Raw genomic sequence first — 27,862 nt, forward strand, 5'->3', positions numbered from 1 at the left:
ACTTGTTTCTAATCCTTCAAGGGAATGTGCCAGGGGATAGTGTTTTGGGCAGTTTGTACATGGAGTTAGTGACAGAATTTTAACTAGAAAGGCCTTTTTGTCCTCCTTAATGTTTGCCTATATTCATGTATTTGAAGATGGCTAAGTATATTGTTAGGGATCTAGAACTGTAAAAGTGCATTTTTGTTTTCAGTGTGGTAGAATGTAATTAACTACGAACACCCCAATACAGAAGGGCATCTGTACTCCAAAGTGACTAAGTTCCCTTTTCCTCCTTGAACTTCCTTGAGTTGAGGATCATCTGAGTTGCATCCATGAACAATTTTATCCCTTGGTTTCTAATTGAAGGCATTTTCATAACAAAGTACTGATTTAGTAAATGCAGTAAATAAGAGTCTCCATGCAAGAGAAATTGAAGTTTCCTAACATGCACATGATTTAAAAAATAAAAATAAAAATTAAGGTGCCTTGAGATGCTGGCAGTTTTAACATTTGGAACAAAAGAGTTCATATGTCTATTTACATCCTAACTGCTCAGTTTTACCTTACAAGCCTCAATTTAGGAAAATATACAGTACTTTTGCATATAATGGTAACTTTGAGCCCCTGAGTCAAGTAGAGAGGATTTAAATACAAAAAAGGAAAACAGCCATTAAAAGCACTTACATCATATGTGGAATAAATAGTACAAAATGATTATTTCCCCGGAAGACCAGGATCAGAAACATGCCTATGAAGACCCAAGATTCCTACAGTGCTTGGGGATGAATCTGTCAAAGAAGGGTGCCTTATTGGATGAAGGTACGTTTTTCTTTGCTGTGAGTGAAGCTCTAAAGAGAGATCACTGTCTTGTTTTAAGAGTGAAGTCAAGTTGTCTTCCGAAGCTGTGTTCAGATGCATGCCACTTGAGAGCGATTCTTTGGATTTAAGTTTATATTTTTCAAGGTCTAGAAATTCAGGACACTGGTAGAAAGAAAAGAAAAGATTCTTTTTTATAATTTATTGGACATATTTCTAAAATTACACTCATGAAATTTAAATATATTTTATTTCCCCATATATCTGTTTTTGATTAGTGGTATTAACCAACCTTTCCATACCAAAGATGGGTCAAGACATTGGATGTTAGGTTAGGCTAGCATTCCTGAACCTAATCTGTCCCTGAACAATCATTTCAAGATCTTTAGTTTTACTCTGAAGTCACATCAGAAATTTTTTTTTTTACATTTTTTTCACACTGAGGTTTTCAAGTGAGTTTTACTTCAAAATTCAAGGCAGAACTGGGATAGAAAACAGATTTGTGAAGAGAGAAAAGAAAAAAAGAAGAAAAATCACCAAATGAACTAACAAGCAAAATAGAGACAGGCTCATCGATAGCAGGGTGACAGTTCTGGGCAGCAGGGTGATGGCAGGGATCCAGGAAAAAGCAAAAGAACTCGGGCGCAGGCAACGGTGCTGACAGGTAGGGGGTGCGGGTGGAAGAGGGGAGGAGGGGTAAGTGGTACAGAAAAATACAACAAAAAAATGAACTATTCAGGAAAAGAAAAGTCACCCATCCCTACTCAGAAAATGTACTAAATCCACTGAGAACCAAAAAAAAGAAAATACGTGGTTTTGCATGTTTTCTAGCCATTCAAAAAGAGAGAAATTAATGTCTGCTTCCATATTTTAGGAAGATCGCATAATTCTCCTTTTGCACATTTGCTCCTGTCATTAATGTTTCTGTTGAAAAATACGGGGTGCTATTTTTCAGCAGAAACCTCACAAGATCATCTGATCATAAATTCACCCTGTGGTAAACTGGGCAGGTTTTGGTGGGTAGTCACGCTCCAGGCATATAAATTCTTTTGTAAAAGGTTTATCTTTGCAGCTAGGTTAACACGCCTTTGAAATGAAACGTGACCATCCTCAAGAGAGCCCAAAATCTTGTTAACTTTCTTGTAACCCAATCCCCGCCTTGCTTTCTCCCACCTGCGTGTAATCTTCCTTACCTTCTGCCCCCAGTTCAAATGTATAAGGGAAGGTACATTCACTGTTACTCTCCAGAGCATTTGAAATCGTGCTCCCTGGCACCTGTCATCAGTTTGGCCCAGATGAACTCTTCTAAAAATTCTCTACAGCTTTGGATGTTTCTTATGTCAACATTTAATTTCCCAGAATATTTTGCACTAAATTTCCAAACTTTAAGAAAAGTTTTGTATGATTGTTTTGTAAATCCTTATTTAAGCCATCACTCTTAGGCGCAATTTGGCCATAGTGTTTAAGTAATTAAGAATGATTCCCAAACTAGAGTTCCAAGGGAATTAGACATTTCATATTAACATAACTCAAAAGGGTCCATTTGGAGGGCTTCAGAGGCAAAATAAAGAACACGTTATTCTTCCTCTTACTATCCTCCAGGTGAAAAAAGGTTTAGAGATCTTTGGTAATGGGTGGGGCACAAATAATCTAAAATGACAAATCTGACTTCCCTTGAACCTCAGGTCTTCTGCTCCCAGCTGCTATTTCTCCTCCCCTTCCTTCCTGAGGCCCTGCCCAAGAGTTCATCTGGTCACTAGAGCAAATTACACTTTGAAGAGTCTCTTGGACCCAGTGCTACTCCTTAGCTTTCAAAGCTCTGCCAGGTATTAACACATGTAGACTGATCCTTGAAAAACACTTTTTCTTTAGGTAAAAAAAAAAAAAAAAGTTTTAAGATCATCCTAGAACAATGGTCCATTGTTCTCAAACTTTAAATGAGCATAAGAACCCTGGCTGATGTGGCTCAGTGGATTGAGTGCCGGCTTGTGAACCAACAGTTTGCCAGTTCGATTCCCAGTCAGGGCACATGTCTGGGTCGTGGGCCAGGTCCCCAGGTAGGGGGTGTGCGAGAGGCAACTGATCAATGTTTCTCTCCCTCTCTCCCCTCCCCTGTCCCTAAAAATATATACGTAAAATCTAAAAAAAAAAAAAAAAAAAAAAAAAAAAAAAAAAAAAGACATAAATAAATGAGCATAAGAAACAGGAAGGAGCTTATGTAAAATGCAGATTATGGTCCCATTCTCAGAAATTCTAATTGAGTACAATGAGATTCTGCATTTGCCACAGCACCCCAGGTGATTTTGATTCTGGTGGTCCCCAGAACACACTTTGAGAGACACTCTTGATTGTACACTGTCTACACTCACTTGTGAGGATGGACTGAAACTTCGGTCCGTCTTGATGGATGCTCCTGGCTGACTGGTTCTCATCAGGGGGATAACGGGTCTCTGATACTCTGCTCCTGCAGTGACCATACTGTAGGCCGGGGGAACCACAGTGCTTTGTTTCTGCAGCAACTGTAAGATGGTCTGGACGTCAGCAGTCATTTGGGATTCAAGTCTGCAGGCCAGACAGAAATGGGGGAAGACAGTCCCAAAGGAGTTCATCATTGCAAAGAATTTGAGAACATTTCAGCACAACTCTTGTGTATTGGTTTAATATGATTTCAAATCCACTTGCTTATGACTTAAGTGGAGTTGTTTTAATCCACCTGTTTATGACAAAGTTGTAGAAGTGAAGTTTTGCTGTAGGAATAAAGTAAGGTGTGTCCGGAAGTCATCATCTCCCCTGTTGCCATTGATGAGGACAAGATGCAGTGATGGCAAGGGGGCATTTAAACTATAAATACTGAGAGTTTGTGGGGACAATGCCAGAGTTTTGGTATGGGCAAGCTGACACCTTACTGACCCAAAGAGCTCGTGAAGATTTTGATACATTTGCTCCTGCTGTAGCCAAAGCAACCCTGTGGTCAGCAGTGGAGCTAAACAGTGAAGCAGTTTCAGAAAGAGAAGGGACATCTCTTCCTGCCTCCACGAAGCACTGCTTACAGGTGGTGGCACAAAGCTGGACAGCGGCCCCCAGAGTGATAATTCTTGGAGCAGCCCGGAATGTCCTCAGACACTGGGGCCTTTGTTCCGCAGCAATGCGCTCCAGCAATAAGGGCCTTTCATTTTTGTGCTGGTAGCTGGATGTCAGCTCTTGGTTGGCCAAGTGCCTCTCCCATGTGCCTGCCCCTGTAAAAGTCACCTCATTTACATTTGGACTTCATTCCTTTCTCTCCTTCTCCCCCCACCTGGAACAAGAATGTAATTAATCTATTATTGTTTTAGAGTATGTTATTTCTTTATTTGGCGTATTAAGAGATAGTATCCTGTATGCCATTGGCTTGTGAAATTCTATTTCCCAAAGCAAACATCTTAAATAAATTGCTGGCAAACACAAAATCAGTCGCTGAGCACAATTTTGTCATCCAAACAAAACAGCCACTAACAAACAATTATGGCCCTGCTTTAAACAAGAAGAACAGGAGAGGGAGCACGGAGATGCTCTCCTGGCTCATGCTAACTTTCCATGTCTCACTGGTTCAGATAAAGATCATTGCTTTCCTGCTTATTTGAAAAGATCTTAACAGAAAAACAGCTGAACAGAATGAGCCATTTTTTACAATGTACATTGTGTCACATTTTTGCAATTACGCTTCATTGATTTCAAAATGTAAAACACACTGAAAATCCATTTTTAATCAGTGATTGTCTTTTCTTTTTAATCCGGCTCTGCTCACTTTCTTTTGAACATTTAGAAGAAAGAGATTTGGTTAGCACGTTTCTTTCACAGTTACAACAATTGGATAATATGTGGTTCCAATTTATATTACCTTTATTTTATTTTGCCTATCTCCTATTCACATCAAGAATTGTATTACTCATTATAGTCTTTCTGTAATCTTAAGTACTGTTAAATGTTAAATTCCTTTCCCGTCTACAGTTCAGGGCCTTTGGTATTTAAGAAACAAACCAATGTAAAAGTTCACTTGCTTCTATTAGCCATCTGGCCTGCAAAATACTAATCTGATCATTTTTCACCCAAAGCTCACAAGTAGCTAACTGGTTTATTAATTTTATTTTCATTTTAAATTAAATTAATGCATGTATTAGCAGCATTAAAAAAGAGGGAATTTTGTGGATATAAGAAGAGAAAATTTGGACCATATGCCGCTTTAGACAACTCTTACCTCTTTGCTGACTTGTACTTACTCTGTTGTTTCTGAGTGAAAAATTCAAAGAAAAGCTAAATCTTACCAAAAAATGTTAAAATCATAAAATTAATTTTGCTCAATTGTATGTATACATGTTATATTTATGGAAGAGAACTTAGCCTTTAATTTGAAAGAGAACAGAATAAACCTGGACATAAGAAGAGATCCTTTTTTTCTTTTTAACTCAGTATTAATTGATACTACAAATCTTCCGTCTGAGAAACATTATTCTTACTGGTTTTCTATATCTGGTATATACAGTGATAGAGCCTATTGTCTTCTAAACCAATAGCTATAAATTATACATGACTCTGTCTTGTAAGTGCCAAAAGCATACATTGAAAAAAGAAAAATTGAGTTATCAACTAGTTTATTTATCTTCTTGTTACCCACAAGACTGATCTAATTTTTTTATGGTGTCAACGAAATTGAGTGGACTAGTTATTTTATCATTGTACATCCTTTTTTTTCACTCTCCAAGGTCCAGCTCAAATTAAATCTGCAACCAAAAATCTTCCCTTATTCTACCTATTTAGAATTAACTTCTGTCTCCTCTGAGACCTCAAAGAAAATTCTACATTCAGTCTTCATTTTAGGTATTTCTGTGCAAATTTATCCAATCACTAATAGCATTTAATATTTAGCGAGGGGCTTACATATATTTGTTACACTGAACTTAAAAGGATTTGGGGATGAAGCTTGCCATAAAATTTTATCAACAAGGGGAATTTAAGTTCCAATAGACAGTCAAAAATTATGGTAATATTTCTGAGTCCTATGAAACCTTTGTCAAACAGCAGTGATCTCTGAGAAACAATATCTCTATATCATGGATTCTATCTCTTTGAATAGACTCTATGTGGTAAAATATATTGGAAGATGGAGTTTTACTATTTGAAATATGCTGCCATGAGTGAGACTCACTTCACCTTCAAATGTACCTATCAAACAAATTTTATTTCTCCAGACTTACTTTAAGATCCTTACCTTGTTGTATCCATCAGTTCTGAATTTTGCCCATATCTAATCAGTTCCCTACCTTGAAAGGCCCAGAATCTAAAATCCTATAAATATCCTACTTCTTACTTCCCATTCTGAGATGCCACTTAGGCTCTGTCAAGAGGGTAGTCTCCCTGCAGTGATTTTGAATACTTGGTTTGGTTTTATTAACTGGTTATCTGATATTTAGGGTTGTTCAACACAATGATTAAATGTTGATGCCCTCCCCCATTCTTGTGTTCAAGCTCTAACCCCCAATGTAATGGGATTAAGATGTGGGCCTTTGGGAGGTGATTAGGTCAGGGGGTAGAGCCCTCATGAATGGGATTAGTGCCCTTATAAAAGAAACTCCAGGGAGGTTCCTTCCCTTTTCTTCCCTGTGAGGACTCAGTGTGAAGATAGCCATCTATGAACCAGGAAACTAGCTCTCACCAGATACAGAATCTTCTGGCACTGTGATCTCGGACTTCCTTCCCAACCTCCAGAACTGTGAGAAACAAATCCTTGCTGTATATAAGCCACCATTCTATGGTATTTTTGTTATAGCAGCCTGAACTGACTAAGAGGTTCAACAAAGGTGAACTTTAGTGAAGAATTTCTTTACTATGTAGAGATTGTATTTTCATGTTTTATGACTTGGGTCTACACCCTTCATTGGAATGGACTCCTGCTGAGAATAAATAATCTGCTTTACTTAGGAGAAATAACGAAGAATTTTTTAAAAAGTCCATCTTGGCCTTTAAAACAGAAAAGAACAACCCAGTTTTAAAACTTTTTTTGGTCAGTGAAGGATACCAGAATATGCCAGCCCAAAATATGCCACTTTAGCATACTGATTATTTTGAGCTGTAGGCACTTGAAAAACAGCGAATGCAGGGAGAGGCTTTCTCTAAACTCCCATTATCTGTCTAAAGGCAGATTTCCCCAAATGAACTCAATTGTCATAAATTCCCTTCCTGGGAGTTTTATCTACCAGGGGAGATTGACTCTTGTCACAGGCAAGGAGACTAGAAGTTCCACACCCAAGCATACTTTGTCACAAACTATTAGTCCTCTCATATTTTTCTAAGGGCTTTTTCATCTCTCCTGAGAATCATCCAGCCTCCTCTAAGAGGCCTTCATCTCCCTTCTCCTTGCTCTATTGTTATTTAATGCTGGATGCTAAGAAGCTACCCATTTCCCCCTAAGTATTTCCCATGTATACATGAGATGTACATGTTAATAAGCTTCTGTTTGTTTCTCCTTTGTTAATTTGTCTTTTATTACAGGGGTCTCTGCCAAAAACTCAGAAGGGTAGAGGGAAAATGATGTTTCTTTCCCTCACATCAGCAAAACTACACTGCTGTGTAAAATGAATGGTTTCATTCTCTTATTCAAAGACTCACAATGTACCGGGCACTGTTAGGTAGGAAGGTGAAGCGAGGACACGATGAATAAATGTGGACTCTGATCTTGGATGCCGACTGAAGCTAACCACCTAGTTTGGAAAAATGAAGGAAGTGCATAAAAATACCATAACATGAGGTGAGGCAAATGCTCAGGGCCATAGTGAAGGCACCCAGATAAATTGCTCGGAGTGTTCTGCAAGGCATGGAATCATTACTAAAAGCTTTTACTTTCTCTAGGGCCTCCCTATTCAAAGTGTGGTAAAAAATGGGAGCTTGTTAGAATGTGGAATCTCTGCCGACTCCAGACATACTGACTTAGGATGTGCATTTTAACAAGATCCCCAGGTGCTTTAAATGCACATTAAAGTGTGAGAAGCACTGTTTTAGGATCAAGTGTTAATGATTTCTCCAAATATGTATATCTGTAGGCACATTATATAAAGGTATGAGAACATTTCTTATGTGAACTTTACCCCAAAATAGTTTAATTGGTCATTAAAGCAGAGCAGCAGCAGCAGCAAGGACGATTCTGAATAGAACATTTATATTTACTTTTGTTGCATTGTGTACTTAATATGTATTTGGATGAGACAAACAGGGTAGAAATCCACAGTTCTGTGTTTGAACAGAATGCTGAAGCTAAGTGGGTAGATCCAACTCTAGAAAGTGTCTCAGGATTCTTACCCCACAAAGCTAAAGAATTGGGTTTCCCTCTTTAAAATTGTTTTTGCCTTCTGAAGTGGTGGAAAGAGGTTGTTGGAGACGGCAGTGCAGTAAAAATGTAATATTTCATATTTTGTATTTTATATATATTTCAAAAGAGGCTGATTTAGGCAGTGAAGTGTTCATGAAAATATCAGAAATAAAAAGATTAGTCTAAGGAAAATAAATATGTCTAAGAATATACAGATAGTGGGAACATGTCAAAACATATGTGGAAAACATGGCTGTGGAAAAGTTTCTAATAATATAATAAAATAATAGTAATAGTGATAATTATATAGCTAGTATAATAAAATAACAGTTATTGATAATAATTGATACTAATGGGCAGTTGCAAACCAAATGGGTCCCAGATGTATGTGCCCTCAAAATTTTATACTTTCAGCCCCAGGTTATATTGAAAACAAATGTTTTCAGTAATCTTTGACTCACACTAATTGCAATGATTGGTACGTATAACTGGGCAACAAGGGTAACCTAAAATATCAATTTTAGTTCTGAAGAAAGGTCCACATCAGGAAATATAGGAATACATATAAAGTTGTAGAATAAACTAGGCAAAGAGCAAAAATAGAAGTGAAGTTCATTGTTAATCAAATTTTATCTAACTGTAGGTACAACACCTTTTATTTTGTATGACATATAGTTTCCACATGTATTATCATAGTCTTTTCAATGGCATTGCAGATAGATATTGGTCAAAGAAAGAAACTGAAGCTGGAGAAATTTAAATGACTTGGCCTAGTCTTCCTGTAAGCAGTTACGTGGCAGAGTTATGACTTTAATCTAGGCTAACCAATTACAGGCACTGCGCAAGCACTATGCTAAAGGACTCGCTGCGTTCCCTGTCATTCATCCATTCATCCTCCCACTTTTTTATTTACTTAACAAATTGAGTACCTACTTATGTCTTAGCAGTAAATAAAGGGACAATTATCTTCTCTCAGTCACAAGACTCAAAGTTCAGGGTCAGGCCACATGTATCAATTCTTATGTGTTATATAGTATAAAGTTTTACATATGTTATGGATAAAATATCAAAGGGTTTGGCATGTATAGCGGAGAGAAAAAAAGCAAATGTATTAAGTAACTAATATGTTTTTCTAACCAATAATAATTATCATAACAAGTTCTTATACTTTAATTAAGAATTACTGGCTCTATGTAAATGATAATGTTTTAATTTTCTCAGGTATGTTTCAATTTACAAAACTTGAATTTGACAGTGGGAAGTGAGATATGGCCCTCAGCACCAGGCAATTTTAAATTCAATTAAATTTGATGGTAATGTATATTGTTTGAAACTGTTCAATTCTAATATAATATTTTTTAAAAAACAATAAAAACAACAAACAGGATGGATAAAACACGTAAGAACTATGAAGCAGACAGTAAGTAAGCAAGTAACATACAGAGTAGAGGCAAAACCCAGAGGACTCATGCAATTTTCCACCTGTAAACCATGCCAAAAAATCAAATAGAAATATGATATAACCAGCCAGAATGTCACTGATAGGTAGAAGGAGATAGGAAGAACAAATTATTCATGTCAGCTCTGGGCGGACACTCTCATTCCCAAATTTGACCCCCCATTGGTGATGCACAGAATAGGTTCATTCTGGCTTTACATGTGCTTTACCTAAAAAAGACCAATAAACACATTGTTGTTCAGCAGGCTAATTACATGTGAGGCACTTGGCCTTACATCTCTAGGGTAAAGCAATTGTGTGCCATCAGCACAGGGGTATTTATTTATTTGTTTGTTTGTTTGTTTATTCTGTGGATCCCTTAGTGCAAACCTCAGCCCTGGTCCTGGTAACCACCCCATCAGCAGAGAAGGCTGATGCGGCAGGTGTGAACACTGGGTAAATAAGGACTCAGGTAGTATGGTCCTTTTACCATGCTGCACTTCATTGAGATCTGTTAATTACGACATCTGGCTCTCCTCATCTCTCACTGTATGTTTTAAATTGATTTAGTAAATCTTGTGCATTGAGCATTGTGGTTTGATTCCTGTAGTTTTCCCTCTGTGACCTTTGGAATGCCTTGCCTGGTGGTGTGCAGTGTAACCTGGAGGCCACCTTTGAATCCGTGTCAAGTCCCACATGAACTATAGCTACAGCAGCTATATATTGTACTCACTCATGCATTTTTTTTCCTGAGTCTTATTGACCATTTTAATTTTAATAAATCCACTCAGGTTAGGTTAAAGAGTTCTATCCTTCCTAAAACCAAAAATAAGTCCTCATTTAAAAAAAAATATATATATATATAGATTAAAGATAGAAGGAAAATGGGGAGACTATGGGATTCAACTCAGATTTTCAATTCAATCACATTTTAAACAAGCTGACTGAATAAATGTTTAAATACTTTTGTTGGTTCTTTTTTAAAAAATGTCATAACACATAACTAAGTTACCAAAAAGAACCAAAAAGCATAAAACCATAATCAAAAGAGGGAAGGTATATGTCAACTTCTAGTCTTATTTTAAATAAGTAAGCATAGAAGGAAAAGATGAGACTATGGCATGAGAAATTTGCTATTTACAAGGTGTAAATCTAGACCCAGCTAAAGGCTTGTTTATGTCCTCTTTGCCCCGCCATTGCTTATACCTGTTCAGCTGTTCTTGAAGTAAATCCAATCTTTGCTCCACTTCTCCATACGTGAGGTCACTTTCGGTTTCAGAGATCCCCCAGGCTGTTTGCTGAGGTGCTGAGGGGCTAGCCTCATCTGCCTGAGTCTGGGCATTTTCTTTTTCCCAGCTTCTTGTGTCAGAGATATCTGTAGGAAATAACAAGATGGATGTCAACTTCTTTGGGTGCCCATTGCATCAGTAATACGGAGACATCCACAATACAAGCAGGGAAGGACCTTGAAGTATAACCCAAAGACAGAGAGACCCAGAGTGACGCAGGGACCCGTCCAGGGACCACAACCGTCCAATAGCTGTGTCCCACTCACTCTGACCTTGCTCATGCCAACCCTCTCATCCATTTCCATAGGAAAGAAAATTTATAGCCAGTTTTGAATCTTAAATACAATATTGTCTTTTTTCTGTTTGTGCTAAGAGAAAACATGGATAGCCAACCCAAAGCTATGATTAGAGAGCAGTGATTTTGCAATTTTATATTTAGGAAGAAACAGCACCATTGGTTTGTACTACTTCATGCTTGGACTTAAGATTTTAGGGCTCTTTCCCACGAGATGATTTGCATCCTTCACGATTCAGAGTAGGCTCAAGAAGAGAGCCATGGGGAAGTGCTGATCTTCAGGGGAATTCTTTTAGGCCAGCCCAGCCCAAGGTAGAGCCAAGAAACCATATGCTGTTAAAGATGAGGAGAGTCTTAAAGGTCCTCTAGTGCCATGACGCTCCTTTAGGTTTTTGTATTTCCTTGTAGCTCCTTCTGCACTCTCCCTTAATATAGTCACATTAACTTCCAATGTTTTTTCTGTGGCTCTTTTATTTAGAATATTTTTATGTTACTATCCTTGAAAACATGTTGCTTATCTATTCAAGTCCTTTTTTCAAATGTCCTGTGTGTCTGTTATGTGCCAGACAGTCTGTTGAATGAGGAGGAATTAAAAACAAAGAAAGCTTAGGCCCTGAACTTGAGAAATTCAGTCTAGCCAGGTTTTGATCATTTTTTCAAACAGAGATTTGTTTTCTGAGCTTCTTTTAATTTACTGTCTTTTCTACAGTCTGTATTTGCAAGTTGTCAGTATCTGAGAGCAAACATATCTTTACTTTTCTCATTTTTGTCATATGCTTTTGATGGCTTTTGCTATGATGTCTTATCCTGTGCATTTTACATATCTAGTGAAGGGTTTAAAATGATTAAAAAGCTGGACAATAAAACTTATGGAAAAAATACTAGTGGAATTGGGAGGTTATTTTACGGATAAAGAAGGAGTAAACTTTCTTCCTTACTGGGAGAATTGGTAGGGGAAACGATGATCTAAAACAAGTTTTCATTATCAGAGAGAAACACTTAAATTAGACGTAATGATTTTGATTTGATATGCTGTTCTTTTTTGGGGGGCCGGGGGACAGGTAACTATGACTAAACACTCACAAAAGTGTCAAGTTAAGGAATTTATGTCCTTGGCTATATAAAAAATTTGAAAGTACCTGACTTGGTGAGATTAGTTATAATTCTAGAAATACGAACAGGATTGCAGGACTTCTCGAAATCCCTGCCTTTCCTACAATTTCTTCAAAGTACAGTCAGATAGCTCTAAAGCATACTCTTTCTCCATGTAGCAGACAGAATTTCTATATTCTTTTTCTCATGGTTTTTCTATCACTATCCTTTTATCACTGAATACACAGAACTTTCTCTAGTGAGGTACCCACAATTTCCTACAATTTCTGCTTCAGTGGGATGAAGCTGTAACAAAGGAATTAGCATACTCAAAGACATCATTGGAAAAATATCAGGTCAGGGTTGCTTGTTGTTTTGAAATGGGTAGCAGACCTCAGAATGCTTGCTATGAATTCCAGATCTTCTTCATGATTAAAGTTGTCCTAGCCTATAGGATCTCGTGGGTTTTTTCGTTTGTTTGTTTTTAATAGCAACAAACTGTTACAACAGTATATAATTTCCTTTGATTTACCAAACTCAACAAAATGAAAGTTAGAATAAAAATATAATTTTGCTGGTGTTTTAACTAGTGTATCAGAGGATTTTCAGTGAGAAGTATGACTTATTATTCACAGACATATGACTCTATTTAAAATGAAAAATAAAGATATAATGCCCTAGTAACCTAGGTTTTGAATTTGGAGCAGCAATGCCAAACAAACATTCAGAACACACATGTTGCCCTGTCCAGCATAGCTCAGTTGCTGAGGTGTCATCCTGCCAGGTGAAAAGTCACAGGTTCGATTCCCAGTCAGGGCACATGACTGGATTGCAGGTTCAGTCTCCAGTTGGTTGGGGTGTGTGCGAGAGGCAGACCGATCAATGTTTCTCTCCCACATCAATGTTTCTCTATCTCTCTTTCTCCCTTTTTCCCTCTTTTTATAAGAATAAAGAAATAAAATCTTTAAAAAAACCACACACGCATTGATGATTTGGCAATGTCAATGTTTGTCTCTGTCTAGCTGCCTGCTAGCTGGTTAATGTAGAAATTTTGTAAAAAGATAATAAGAACTGATGGATGAAGTTACATATTAGCTCAGAAATTTTGTGCCAAGAAGGTGTACAGAATTTCTGCCTATGCTTAACAGCTCTCTCTCAAATCATATATAATAAATTGATATTTAAAGAACAATGGTAATTCACATGCAATAAATTATGTAGGATTATATTTTTCTTCAGTGTTCAACAAAAAAACTGATTATGTTCCTTTAGAAGAAATGAATAAAGTGTAAACTTAGATAGAGACTTCCTTGATTATAATTTATTCTTTTATTAAAATCTAGATATGTGTGATTAGCTTGTTTTAACAGCAATATAAAAAAAAAAAGGCATTCAAAGGGGAAATACTGGTTAGGGCCTTCATCAAAATGGACATCCATGTAGATACTTTCTAAATATAGCTCAGGAAGAATCTGCACTCAGTTGCCTTGGAAAATGTTGCTATAGTTTCAGGACACATTCCTGGAAATGGATGAACTGAAAGTAAACTTTCACTTTTTTCTGGGTACCCAATTTTCCTAGAATTAACTTTTGATTTCAATCTTCAAACAGAGTCTGTTTCATTGTTTTTTTCTTTTTAGTTTTGCCTGAAGGTGCTCTGCTGTTGAATTCAGCATGACAAATGCCAGGAATGTGAGTAAGGGAAATTTCCTATTAATGATAAGACAAAAATTTGTAGGGATTTAGTAATTCAAACTGCAGCAGTTATAGCTACGCCATGAATGTTATTCAAATTCTAAAACAATCCGTGGTCGTTCATCTTAAATAATCTTTAGAGAATGAAATTTGCAGTGAATGAAGTTTTAATAATTCTTCGTTTGTTAATTGTATTAATTAACCAGGTTAACCATGTGTTACAATGATGTTATGACATCAATTATGTTTTTTCAGTGGACATGCATATTTAACTATGCATTTTCAAAGTAGTTATTATTTGAAAAGGGCCTGTGTTATAAATTCATTAGAAATTTTTAAAAATTAAAAAGTATAGATATTAAAACTATTTGTTATAATACTATTTTATTGTGCATGTAGAATAATTAATTAAAAATAAGTAGCAAAGAAAAACATAAGATAAAGGGCATGAGATTTCACTGTCAGCAGGAGGCATTATAAAGTCACATAAAATCCCAACATTATATCTTCAATAACTTGAAGCTCAGAAGCATGTGAAAAAAATGAAAAAAAGTACTTTAAAATATCAGGTCCACATTATGCTGACTTTTGGGGATGGTAGAAATGGTTCAGCAAGCTCTTCAGAACTTTTACTTCCATGATACAACCTTTCTCTATTTTTAGCACTTCCCAGAATTCGTTTTCATAAATAACTAAAATAGGACATTTGGTAATCACATCTAATATTCCATTCTTCCATTGTGACAAATGAGGTACTATTTTCATTCACTTCATCAAGATTTTAGATTGTCGAGGGGACATTTGCTTATATTCTTAGCTTACTTCAATGTGGGATCATGGCAAAAGCTGACTTGATAAGATAGGGAAAGTAACTGTGGAAAAATGGAAAGCTTAAACATCCTGGATTCAATAAAATTTTTGTTGTCAGATAGTCACTTCACATAAAGGTAACGATGATAGGTAATATTTACTTACTCTGTCCCATAATTTTGCTATCCTTCAGGCTGAGAACTATTTTTATTTCACTTCTGTTATATTCTTTTGACTTTTTGATATGCCCTCTACATTTTTACATATCTAGGGATATATTCAGTGATTTAAGAGTTAGAAAAATAAAACCTCTGAGAAAATCCTAAACCAAATTGGGGATTTTATTTCAAAGAAGATAATTTATGCACTTTATTTTGTTAACAGTCACAACTGATTATTTAGTTAGAAACTATTATTCCTATTTTAAAGATGTGCAAACTGAGTCTTAATGGGGTCTGTCAGTCACTTATCCTACATGATAAAGGGAGCAAATGACAGAGTTGTGATTGGAACTCAAATAGTCTGAGCCATACCTATCCTTGTACCCACTTAATAGATAAATCAGATCTGTAGACCTAGCTCCTACTATACTAAGTTAACTGTTCTTCCAAGTGGTACCTCACAAGTTTTTCTGAGTTTCTGAAACATTAGCATAAAATTTGCATTCATTATTACCCATCTCATGCATATTTCCTACAGCAAAACCTACATATTTGGGTATTCCTTTTCATGGAGATGTTAAATAAATGTATTAAAATGACTTGGATCAACAGCCTACTTTATTTAGGGGCATTTTCCCTCATTTTCTCATAATAGCCAGTAAACAGATTTTTTTTTTTTTTGCATTTGTTGTAGTGTTATTGCATCAGCATTTCATGCTATAAAACAATAAGGTTCTACATGTCATTATGCTAAGTCTGATTGGCCATAAAAAACCAAAACAAAACACTCCCTCTTATGCTATTATTGCTTGGGAATAATTATCACTATTCCAGAATGGTGCAAACACTTTGTAGATGATCTGAGATTTGAACTCTGCAAATACTTCATGAAATAGCAAAAAACCAGGTTAACATATGTCGGTATGGTTCTATACTTGTGAAAAGTCAGCATTTTATGATGAGCACCAAAGAGAGACATCCTGATTCCTGAGAAACTTGATTACCTTTGCAAGAGTGACTTCTTTTATCTATGCGAATTCTTCCTGAGGTGGGTACTATTTCTTCAAAATTGAGTCCGGGTGCTTTCCCTATTCCTGGAGGGGAATCTACTATTCCTGAGAAGAGAGGCTTCTGTTCATCGTCAACGGAAGAGATGAAAGATGAAGATCTGCTTTTTTTCTCTTCAATGTGTTTCTTGGAACACTGATAATTTCTTATGGTATCTAAAGAGTCTTCAGGATCATTTGTACTGTTTCCTTTGCCAAAATCTATCAAAGGAAAGTTATTTTATAGAAGATAATTAAATGTGACACTGTATATACTACCCTACTTATACACAAATGACCTTTTTAATAATGAGGTTCTTTGAATAACTTAAACAGAATTTTCTATAAAACCACCAGAAAAGTTGTTTTTCTTTTTTCCTATTGAAAATGTAGCTGCTTAAAAGATAATTTTCCCCCTTAATTCAACATACATGAGATCATTTTAATGAAATACATGATTCATTTTAAAATTAAAAAATTATCTAGGATAGTAATATTTAAATTTCAGGAAAAGAACTGTAGAATAATTTACGACCTCATGCCTTCTCAACAGTCATTTGTATTCTTAAAATCTGGTACATTATCTCTTTAAGAAAATGAAAAAGGGAGGGGAAATGTGTCCCAATTCGAAACGATCACCAGAATGCATCTTGTTGTTTGTTTTAAACTTTCACACCCTGGCATCTGGGGCAGCCCTGCACATGCTGCAAAGGTCAAAACTAGAAGCCTCCGGTGCTACAGGCCGGCAGGCTGAATTATAACTGTAATTCAGTGCATGTAATGAATGGCCTTCACATTCCAGGCAGTTTGCTTCCGCAGCATAATGCAAAGAATATAAAGCTAAATACAGTAACTAAGGTAGGTTTACCTAATCACATTAAAGCCAGTAGTGCATTAGGCTGTTTTATGCAGAAATGTCGGGATAATTTCAGCCCTCAAGGTTGTGTTAGAACATATTTCAGCAAGAAATACTCGAAGAGATAAATCCCAGAAATTGTTTCCATTAGTCTCCTGGGGAGACAGAATAATTCTCCATCTGGTTACTGCTAATAACTAACCAACATACCCCAGTAGGTATACCGTTTTCTATTGCAATGGTTGAGGCAGTGTCCCCATCTACTCTGCCTGCTCGTGCTTACTTTGTTATTTATAGAAGGCCAAATGAACTGATTTAAGGCCACTCCGGAGAAACTTCCAACTGTTTTTTAAAATTCCCATATGGCATAGAAATGAAACAGAGATTTTTTTTCTTTATCTAAAGAATCATAATTTAAAATATGAGATGCCAGAAAGCAACCAAAGGTAAAAATGGATAGAGTTTAAATATCAGCCTCATGTGAAATTGTGTTTAAGGAGTTAATGTTCTGTCAATTAAAGTTAAATGTGGCAAAGGCTGATTGCTCAATTTATTGTCCTTGAGAGCTCACACTTGCTCAGTGATCCCACCATTGCAGAGTCCACAGACCTTTCCAGTCTCAAGCATCGTTGACGTCATTGATTACTCAGCGTCAATTATGTTTCTCCTCTCAGCCTCTAATCTAATTGGTTGTAAATATTTAGATGAGCTCTTCCTACACAAACCATTTTTTCTCCAGTGCCATTGACACAGGCCTCCTTCAGTCTCTAAACTTCATTCTGGTCATTTCTTCCTGTTTTCTTTGATTTTTAACTTCTCCCCTCCTGAAAATGTGACTAATATTCTCCATTTTATTGTCATATCACTTCATTTCTCAAAAAACAATAGGTTTCAATTTTATGCTAGTAAATGTTTTTTTAAAAAAGGAAAGCCTCACTTTTCTAACTTATCCTCACACCTGCTCATTGAACTGCATCTGTTTCCCTGCTGCTGCTGCTGCTGTGTGAGCCTTTGTGCAGTCTGGCCACAAGTAGGGTTGGAATCAGCTTTTCCTTAAAACACTTTAACAGCATCTTTTCTAGCAGAATCACATGCAAACTGAATTAACCATCAGTTCATTTGGTTCTGATCTAAGTATGGAAATGCCAGCATGACTATTTGTAGTAGAAATTATTAAACCACTTTGTCTCTTTGATGTGATAGGTCTTGGAAGTTGTCTGTGGGTTTTTAAACCGTCACATATTACCAGTAAAATGTTCTGTCCCACCTACTACATGAACCTCAATCTTCGTTTACTAATTTATGGTCTAATTTTGGATGCTTAGGGACAAATTCATCCGTTGACATATACTGTTAAATGGAGTTATAACTTGCTGATTTCAACTTAGTACAAGTATTTGGAAAATGTAGTGAATGAGAGATTATTATTTAATTTTATAGGAAAATGGAGGAAATTACTTTATGTACTTAGCATCTAAAATCTTTATCAAAATTTCCATGTAAAAGCAGCGTCATGAAAGAAGAAGGAAATGTTTGATATCCTTGAATTGTTCCAGTATGTAAGGAGACTCGTTCCACCTTTATTTCCACATTCATTGGACTTGACAGTCAGCCAGCTGCCTGGTAGAGCCCAGGCCATATGAACACTTTCTTTGATGCAGCCTGACTGCAACATTTTTCTATTATCTACTAAATAAATCCCAGAGTCGTAGTCTATCATTTACAATGAAAGTATAAATGACAATCTATTTGTGGATTAAAAATAGAAACTGCTCAAACTTAGCCTGGAGGTTGACTGATGGAATACATAAAATTGGGCTGAAATGCATTGTAATTAGCTTCCAGGTACCTTTAGATTTTGATGGCCAGTTTCATTTCTGCCTTTTCCTAAAGTGGATTATTTGATGGATATTAAATAGTATTGGGTACAATTTTTTTTCTTAATGCTATTTTTATTCTGTGTAGAAGTATTATTCTGAGGGCAGTAATCTGAAACAGTTTCACATTTTCCTCTTTGCTAGAAGTGAGATTGTATAATCATTTGTTACCATTACTTTACAAAGAAAAAATTTTTGCCTGCTTAGTCAAGCCTTGAATTTGCTTTCTGATTTAGAGGACTGAAACCTCTTTTTTTTTTTTTTTTTTAACTCTTTATTTCTACATGCTGACAGTTCATTTCCTTCCTCTTTCTCATAGGACACAATTCCAAAGCCTTTTGTGATTGGTTTTGTGGGTGTCTCTCTGGATTCAGCATAAATTGAATAGCACAGAATAGCTTTGATGGAGTGATTGAGCCATCTATCTTAAGAATAACAATGTAAAATTCTTCCATTTCAAACAATTTGAGAAGAAACATTTGTACTTCATCTTTTACAGAATCTTTCTCTCAGAATAACTATCATTTTTATTAGTCAGACCCAACAGGTAGACTCATCTTTTGGTCAAAGAGAGACATTTAATGTGCTCTCTCAGCATCTGAATTTTAGATTTCCTACTGGTAACAATTTTGAAAAAAGCTGAACTTTTTCCAGTTAGTTGCATTTTAAAATTCAGTTCATTGGAAAATTTAAGTCTAAAATATATTTCTTCATTTGCTATCAAGTACCTTAGTTCCTTTCTAGTTTCAAAGAATGTTGAAAGAAGACTAGTGTCATTTTTCTATACAAATACAAGATAAAAATTTTAAAACTACCTTAAAAATTAAAATAAAGATACATTTATATATTGCTGAAATGGATAACTAAAGTTAATTACTATTTGTTATTGGAGAAGATATTCCAAAGAGATGCCAAGGTGTAATACCAATATATTTAAAGGCTTTATTTAATAAAATTATAATTATGCCTCTTCTCTAAATATAAGTCTAACTATATATATATATATATATTTATGTTTTACTTTGATAACTTACATAGACATCATTTTATTTTGGAGAAACTCTTTTAAAACTTACTTTTGAAAAACCATGTGAAATCACTAAACCAGTATTACAAAGAGAGAAAATTTATTTCTATCCTTTGAATGCAAGGTGTGATAAGTTCAAGACATTTCCACTCTCATTTTATGGAACATTACATTTTTTCAGTTGAAACATAGAAGTGCTCATTTTAATAAAAATTATATGGGTAGGGAAATGAGAAAACTTTAGCCTTTCCTCCCTACTCTTATGGTATATAATATATCTTAAAATGGGTTCCTGTTTTCAAAGCCCAGTGGAAAGAGGATAATGAACATTCTATTCATTTTAATTTCCATACATTTGGTTGGCAAAGGCACATCTTTAAGACTATTTTACTTTTTCCTCTGTTATTTAAACTGGTTACATTACGGTTCTCACTGCAGCATTCTCTGCCAAAGATCATTGACTCTCTAAATCAGTCATTAGTAACTACTTGATAATGAATTTTCCATCCCTGGAAATAGTTGAGGAGAATATTCCAAATATTTGCTCACAAAAGTGTTGTTGGTAAAAAATATATATGTCTGTGTGTGTAGTTTTATCTCATTTGCCATTATGCAGGGTGGGGCAAGGTGAGTTTACAGTTGTGAGTGCACTAAATGCAGTTTATTCTTTTATTATTATTTAATAATTATTGCATTATTTTTCATATAAACAACTGTAAACCTACTTTTGCCGCATCCTGTATATTTTATTGTATCAATATATTATCTATATTATAAAATATAAACATCAGCCCTAGCTATGTGGCTCAATGGATTGAGTGCCGACCTGCAAAACAAATGGTTGCTGGTTCAATTCCCAGCCAGGGAACATGCCTGGGTTGCGGGCCAGGTCCCCAGTGGGGCACAAGTGAGAGGCAAGCACACATTGATGTTTTTCTCCTTCTCCTTCTCCCTCCTTTCCCCCTCTCTATAAAGAAGTAAATAAAATCTTTTAAAAATATATAAACAACATAAAATTTTAAAAGAAATATTTGCATAATCAATGGATCATATTGACACACTCTGAAGTACATGTAATCAGATCTAACTTTGAAGACTACTTAGAGACTATTTTTAACATGTTCCAAATGGCTATACCTCGTTTACTTCTATTCTACCTAACCATGCTATAAATGCTTGTGGCCATGAAAGATTTGTTTTTGTTCTTCACTTTCTGTAAAAATACCAATTTTCTTCCACCTCAGGCATTATAGCACCTCCTCAGACAATAACGCTCATAACATTAGGAAGGTCCTGGGCACCTCCATGCCAGAATTTTAGGAAGGAAAGAGAACTAACTAGAAAACATCTTCAAAAAAAATACAAGATGTCCTCAAATTTAGAACTGAACTGACAGCTCGTTCCTACTGGGAAATGAGTTTATTTTTCCAGAAGAAATGTGAAGCTCTTGAGGACAAACCACTTTTATCAACAAATTCATTTTAGGAGAGAAGTGATCTAATATGTTAAGCTTCTATTTGCTCAAGGCAACTTGCTAGAGGTCCTATTTATATCTATTCTTTTTAAATATATTTTTTTGAATGTAAGTTTCTTAGCACCACAAGGTAGTCAAGACTGGAATGGGGGTGGGAGAAGTTAAGATTGAAGCCTGAAGACCCCCAGTGCCTTGCTGAGTAGGCAAGTAGCGAGTGGCAACACAGGACTCAACCTCTGTCTGTCTCCAGTGTCAAGTCTTGTGTTCTTCGCTCTGGGTCTTGATGCCTCTGCTGATTAATTCACAGTCAGTGCTCTTGGATGCCTGCCTTCAAGCTATTGTTTCACATGAGCAGTAAACTAACTCTTAAAATAATCAATGCTTTTCATGGGTAGCTTCATTTATGTAGCCTCATATCATTTAGTATCAATTATTTTCTGAAAGTTCTCTGTTTTTTTAAATACTTATATATATAAGTATATATATATTTTATATATATAAAATGTATGCTTTTCTTCTAGGTATTGATTCTATATCAAGAAGTAGAGAATGGGTTGCCACCTTCAGAGCAACTTTTACACTTCTCTATAGCAGCATGGAAATCTGAAGCCTGGAATAGACTTTCAGGCTCTGGATAACCGGATAATAAATAATACGCAGGAAGGAATAAATAGTAGGTTAGATGAAGCAGAAGAAACAAATTCATCACAATGAGACTGGTAGAGATTGCGGAGGAGTTGTGAGAAGGCTGGCTGGGATACCACAGATGACAGCTGAAGTTCTGGAAGGATATTTCAGTGGTGGTGGGGTTTCCCTCTGAGAAGTAAGGGGTCTAAACCCCAAGCTGGGCTCCCCTGCCTACAGCACCAGAGCTGGAAAAGAACCCAGATAACATTCGGTTGTGAAAAGCAGCTGGGTCTCTGTCTGCCAGGGTGAGACAGCCAGAGACAGAGAGAACCTCTTAAAAGGCCAATGCACAAGATTTTGTTTACAGCCAATTATCTTGGGCAGAGGGAGGGCAGAGTGGATTATAGACACTGGAGGGAAGTATGGGGTTGGTGGCTCAGGAGAGAAAACTGAAGGAACAGCCACCGGGATACCTGTGCTGAGTTATTTCCCATGCTGAAGAAGTCATCTTTCCCAGGCAGAGCACTCCTCTCCAAGTAACATCAACCTGAGAGGCAGCAATAGCTCCACCTGAAGTAATTACTCTGCCCTACCCTGTGGAGCTTAAGCTGGACTGCTGATCACAGCTTAAGTCTATATTGTTGATAAGTTTAACAACTAAGGCTGATCTCTGGGAGCTCTAGGAGACTTCTGCTAACCCTTCCAGGGCCTAGTGCTGATAAAAGCTGACCTTATTGAGCAGCTTGGTTCTTTCTGCACACAAACAGGTCCAGCAGGTGGAGCCACATGCTGTGGATCGCTGATATCTTGGAGCAGCAACAGGTTGACCAGGGCCAATCACAAACAGCATCTGACAAAGTCCTACACCATAGTCTCTTTGCATATCTACCTAATACATAGAAGCTAAAATGGGAAGACAAAGAAATAGACTCCAAATGAACGAACAAGAGTATTTTCTGGAAAAAGAGTTAGATGAAATGGAGGCAAGCAATTTATCGGATAGAGTTTAGAGGAATGATTGTAAGGATACTCAAAACCATGAAAAAAAGACATAGAAAACATAGAAAAGGACCAGTCAGAAATAAAGAAAACAATATCTGAAATAAATGATACACTGGAAGGAATAATCAGTAGGTTAGATGAAGCAGAGGATCGAATCAGTGATTTGGAAGACAAAGTAGAAAAAAACACCCAGATAGAGCAGCAAAAAGGAAAAAATTTCTAAAAATGAGGTGAGCATAAGAAACATTTTGGACATGAAGCATAACTACATCCACATCATGGGAATACCAGAAAGAGAGAATAAGCAAAGTATTGATAACCTATTTGAAGAAATAATGACCCAAAACTTCCCTAATATAGTAAAGGAAAAAGACACACAAGTCCAGGAAGCTCAGAGTCCCAAACAAATTGGACCCAAAGAGGCTTACACCAAAATTAAAATGACAAGGCTTAAAGGCAAGGAGAGAATCCTAAAGGCTGCAAGAGAAAAGGAGGTAGTTACATACAAGAGAGCACCAATTAGACTGTCATTTGATTACGCAACAGAAACATTTCAACAGAAGAGAGTGGAGTGAAATATTCAAGGTGACGAAAAACAAGGACCTACAACCAAGGCTATTTTACCCAGCAAGGCTATCATTTAATATTTAAAGAGAAATAAGGAGCTTCCCAGGCAAGAAAAAGCTAAAGGAGTTTGTTAAAGCCGAACTAGTACTACAACAAACATTAAAGGGCTTGCTAGAAGAAGAAGAAGGAGAAGGAGGAGAAAAAGAAGGAGGAGGAGGAGGAAGAGGAGAAAGAAAAATAAAACAGAAAGAAATAACAATAAAGTGGCACTAATTACATATCTATCCATAATCCCCTTACATGCAAATGGATTCAATGCTCCAATGTAATGACATAGGGTAGCTGAATAGATAAGAAAACAAGACACATCTCAGATAGAAAGATACACACAGACTAAAAGTCAAGGGATGGAAATAGATATTGCATACACATGGAAAGAAAAAAAGCTGGGGTAGCAGTACTTATAGCCTACAAAATAGACTTTAAAACCAAGGCTATAGTAAGATGCAAAAAAGGACACCACATAATGATAAAGGGAACAATCCAACAAGAGGATATAACTCTATAGACATTTATGCACCCAACAGAGGAGGACTTAAATATGTGAAGCAAAACTTGACGGACAAACTCAGATAGAAAGCAGGATGACAGATGGGGAGGGGAGGTTGGGGGGGAGGGTTGAGTCAAAAGGAAAAAGGACTGATGGACGTGGACAACAGTGGTGACTGCTGAGGAAAGAAGGGTATAAAGGAACTAAAAGGCAATGTGAAAAAAATACAATAAAATAATTTAAAAATTAAAAAAATAATATTAACATGCATTTCCTAAAAAAGGGAAAAAAAGAAAAAAGAAAGGAAAAAGTTACTGAGAAAATAATAAAGGACATTACAGAAATAAATTATCACTTATCTGTGGTGGTTTATTGTTCCATATTTTTCCAGAGGATTCAACAATTATCCCAATTCAACAAATATTATCAGTTACTTTTTTCCTAAAGGAATAGCTTGGTAGAAAAAAAATGGACATGTACACCTATAACCAAGAGGAAAGTGCCTCAGGAATTCATAAGAGAAAGAAAGGCTATACATTTGAAGAAATGAAGTATGAGTTTATGTTGAATATATAATTGGAGGTGAACGTTGGCAAAAAATGTAATTTCAGTGGTTGAGAAATTTTGTACTTTGGCTGTGTATGCATGTGTCTTTGAGGACAGGGAGGTAAGGTCTTATTAATATAATAATGTTACCTAACAGCAAGTGGGGTCCTGCTGCCTGCTGCCACCTTCTAGACAAAATTCTGGAGGCAAAGGCTTCATGATAAAGGAAAGGAATCTTTATTCAAAAGCTACACAATTTTGGAATAAAAGCTTTCTATACACATTAGTCACAGCTTTAATCACTTAAGCCTGTCAATTAAGACTAAAATCTTTAACAACTGAGTTCCCCTATCTCTCCCCCTGTTAGTTTTTAATATATTATTTCTTGAGGATTAGTTTATAAGCTAAAACACCATAAAATTAAAAAATGACACAATTTTTGAAGAATGGCAGGCTTCTGCCTCAGAGCTTATCCCCTTTAAGAAGAATAACTCTGCCACCCTCTGCCAGGCCAGCCCAATCCTAGGCTGTGCCTGAGTTCCTTCCCATCCTTTGAGAAATTCAGGCAGCTGCAGCATGATCATGCAGGCATCTTCGAGGAAGAAGAGCCAGAGAACCAGTCTTTGCTCTCTTTTTATTTTAAATCTTCTGGCCCATAATTCCAGGCACTCTGGATGCATTTAGCTTCTAAGCCAAACGTGTCCTAGACTCTTTATAATTCTCTTGGCCTTTACCAACCTCCTACAGGTCCTCCCTCCTCCTCCCCAGTAATCTGATCAGACCTCTCTGTATCAATAATATAAGCAAAAACACAGAAACAATTTACGTGAACGAGAGGGTAGTTTAGTTCACTTGAAATGCAGAGTAAGTTGAAGCTAGTAGATGAACTCCCCTAAGGAGAGAATTCAGAGAGAAGAAGGCCAAGAAAAGAACTTGGAATAAGAAGGCAAAATGAGGAAGAGAATCAAAGGGAAGATACTTAAATTTTGTTTTTTAAATTCATTAATTGTTTCAACAAAAATTTGTTGAACACTTGCAGTGTGGCAAGCACTGAAAGGTGACTAAATATTTACCACCTTCATGGGGTTTATAATCTGGAGGCAGAAAATATCTATGAAATAATGATGCATATCAACATAGAATGCAATCGGAATGCTGCAAGGCGAAAAGTTGATCATGGAAGGCCATGCTAAGTAGTGATAGAAAGTGCGGTAGTATATAAAACTGACTATCTTATTAAGATTTTAGGAAATGGAAAGACCTTAAAAGGTTTTAAACATGTGGGTAACATAAACACAAATGCATTTAGAAAAAAACTTACCCGTTGTCCAGCCTGGAAAATTCATCAGAGAGAGGCAAAGTGAGTTAGGATGCTATTTCAGTATTCCCGGTAACAGATTATGGTAATTTGGCTCAGAGTTGTGTCCATGAAGATGGGAAGAAGTATACCAAAAAGGACCGAGTTTGATGGCTAAATAGAGATGTATTGGAGGTGTCAATAATAAGACTTGTTGCCAGAATTGATGGAGAGGTTGAGAGAAGGTTAGAGCCTAGGTAGATATCTGGCTTGTGCAATTGATTGGATGATGGTGTCATTTAGAAACCTAGCAACCAATGGAGAGACAGGTTTCCAGGGTGACATTGGGAGTTCAGTTTACAAAATCTTTAAGCTGCTTTTGAGATTTCAATTTGATGGTTTAATAGACAGGTAGATATATGAGACAAAGCTTAGATGGTCTGGGATTAAGTGATTATGTGCATTCCTGTTGTAAGAATATAATAAAACTGTAGACATAAATAAGATGACACAGTTAAAGAGAATGGTATAGGATAAGAAGAGAAGAGGATCTAGGGCCATGCCTTGAGAAACTCTAATAATTAATGGACTAGGAGCAGAATATACAAGAAGAAGGGACTTGGTTTTCAGTGATTCTGCTGAGAGGCCAAATAAGGTGAAGACTAGACTGTTTGTTGGATCAGCATGGGGCAAGAATGGAGGCTTCTGAAGGAAAGCCTTCTCCCATCTCACCAGGCACAATTATGTGTACCCTCATTTGGGTTCCCCCTGAGGGGTGCTTAATCTAGGTCCAGCACCTACCATTCATATTTGAAATGATAGAATGTGTGTCATCTCTCTTCCTACAGAGGGCAAGGCCTCTTTTACACAATTTGTTTCTCAGAAATGGAGTAACTCTTTAAAAACACAAAATGTTAAATGTGTATTTGTTGTAAGCATGAGTAAAACAGAAAAACCTAGAGAGGACAAGAAGTGGCAAGTGTCTGAGGATTTGAGGATAAATAGAACTAGTAAATACTATCAGGCAAGCATTGTGCAGTAATTGAGCCCTTGGCCCACAAGGAGAGTCTTCCCTCCAGAACACTGGGCTCAGAACTCTGAGGCATAGTTATTCCATTGTTATTAATTGGCTTCTTTAAAAACAAAACCAATCTACTCTATTTCTTTATCTGTGATGTCTTTGTAGACATCAGATGGCTTTGTTGAATGACATCTCTGAAAGCTGTGTGTCAGAAACCATATCATTAGCTACTGAAGGTAGCAAAGGATTTGCCTTTCTAAAACCCAAATAAAATTTCCCTTTGAAATCAGAAGTATAACAAACAATTAAGTAAGAAGAGCTAATAACCACATGATCTACATTTCAACTATATGAATAGAATGAATTACCTGTCTCTCCGTCACTATCAAATGATAATTTCCTTCTTCGTAGCTTACAGGCGTCTCCTTCAGAGTCATTCATGGACTGTGATCGTAGTAGGAGGTCTGCCTTTGTTAATAGAACATGAAGATAAAATGGAAGATGATTTAATTTGAACATAATACATTATCAGTAAACTCTTTATATTTAATATGATTTCAACCACTTGAGACTTAATTATTAGATTGCAGGCAAACAGCTAAGATGCTTTGCTTATTGATTGTCTCTAAATTATAAAGTAGATTAATAGAATAATTTTGATAGGTTTAACCATCTGAAGGGAAATTACAGTTTTAGAAGTTATTCATCAGAAATGTTTGGGAATGATGTTGACAACATTTAGAGACAACACGTTCCTTCAAGTGAAATGTATTTTATGTAACTTGGTAAAGTTAAAATAAAAATAATAACTTTTAAAAACTTTGCAGAATGTTTATTACTTCAGAGAAAAATGTGAACTAATTATAATTAGCTATGATGTTTAAATTACATGGCAATGATCGGAAGGTGGTGCATTTACACAATGGAATACTACTTGGCTGTAAAAAAGAAGGAAATCTTACCCTTTGTGGCAGCATGGATGGACCTGGAGAGTATTATGCTAAGTGAAATAAGCCAGTCAGAAAAAGACAAGTACCATATGATTTCACTTATAT

General features: G+C 36.3%; 1 protein-coding gene across 1 annotated transcript in view; it reads right to left on the bottom strand.

Moving 5' to 3' along the window:
* Positions 1-696: 696 nt before the first annotated feature.
* Positions 697-27,862, bottom strand: part of KCNH7 (potassium voltage-gated channel subfamily H member 7) — a 467,687-nt gene continuing 440,521 nt past the window's right edge. The window contains exons 12-16 of the mRNA XM_054562728.1: positions 27,176-27,275; positions 15,922-16,173; positions 10,782-10,950; positions 3,168-3,360; positions 697-963 (exon numbers count right to left, since the gene is read on the bottom strand). Of these exons, the coding sequence (XP_054418703.1) occupies positions 697-963; positions 3,168-3,360; positions 10,782-10,950; positions 15,922-16,173; positions 27,176-27,275 (981 nt within the window). The remainder of the gene's footprint in view (positions 964-3,167; positions 3,361-10,781; positions 10,951-15,921; positions 16,174-27,175; positions 27,276-27,862) is intronic.

The sequence above is a fragment of the Pteronotus mesoamericanus genome, unplaced genomic scaffold (genome assembly GCF_021234165.1).
Source record: "Pteronotus mesoamericanus isolate MK-2021 breed Mesoamerican mustached bat unplaced genomic scaffold, CSHL_Meso_final scaffold_651, whole genome shotgun sequence".
Classification (NCBI taxonomy): domain Eukaryota; kingdom Metazoa; phylum Chordata; class Mammalia; order Chiroptera; family Mormoopidae; genus Pteronotus; species Pteronotus mesoamericanus.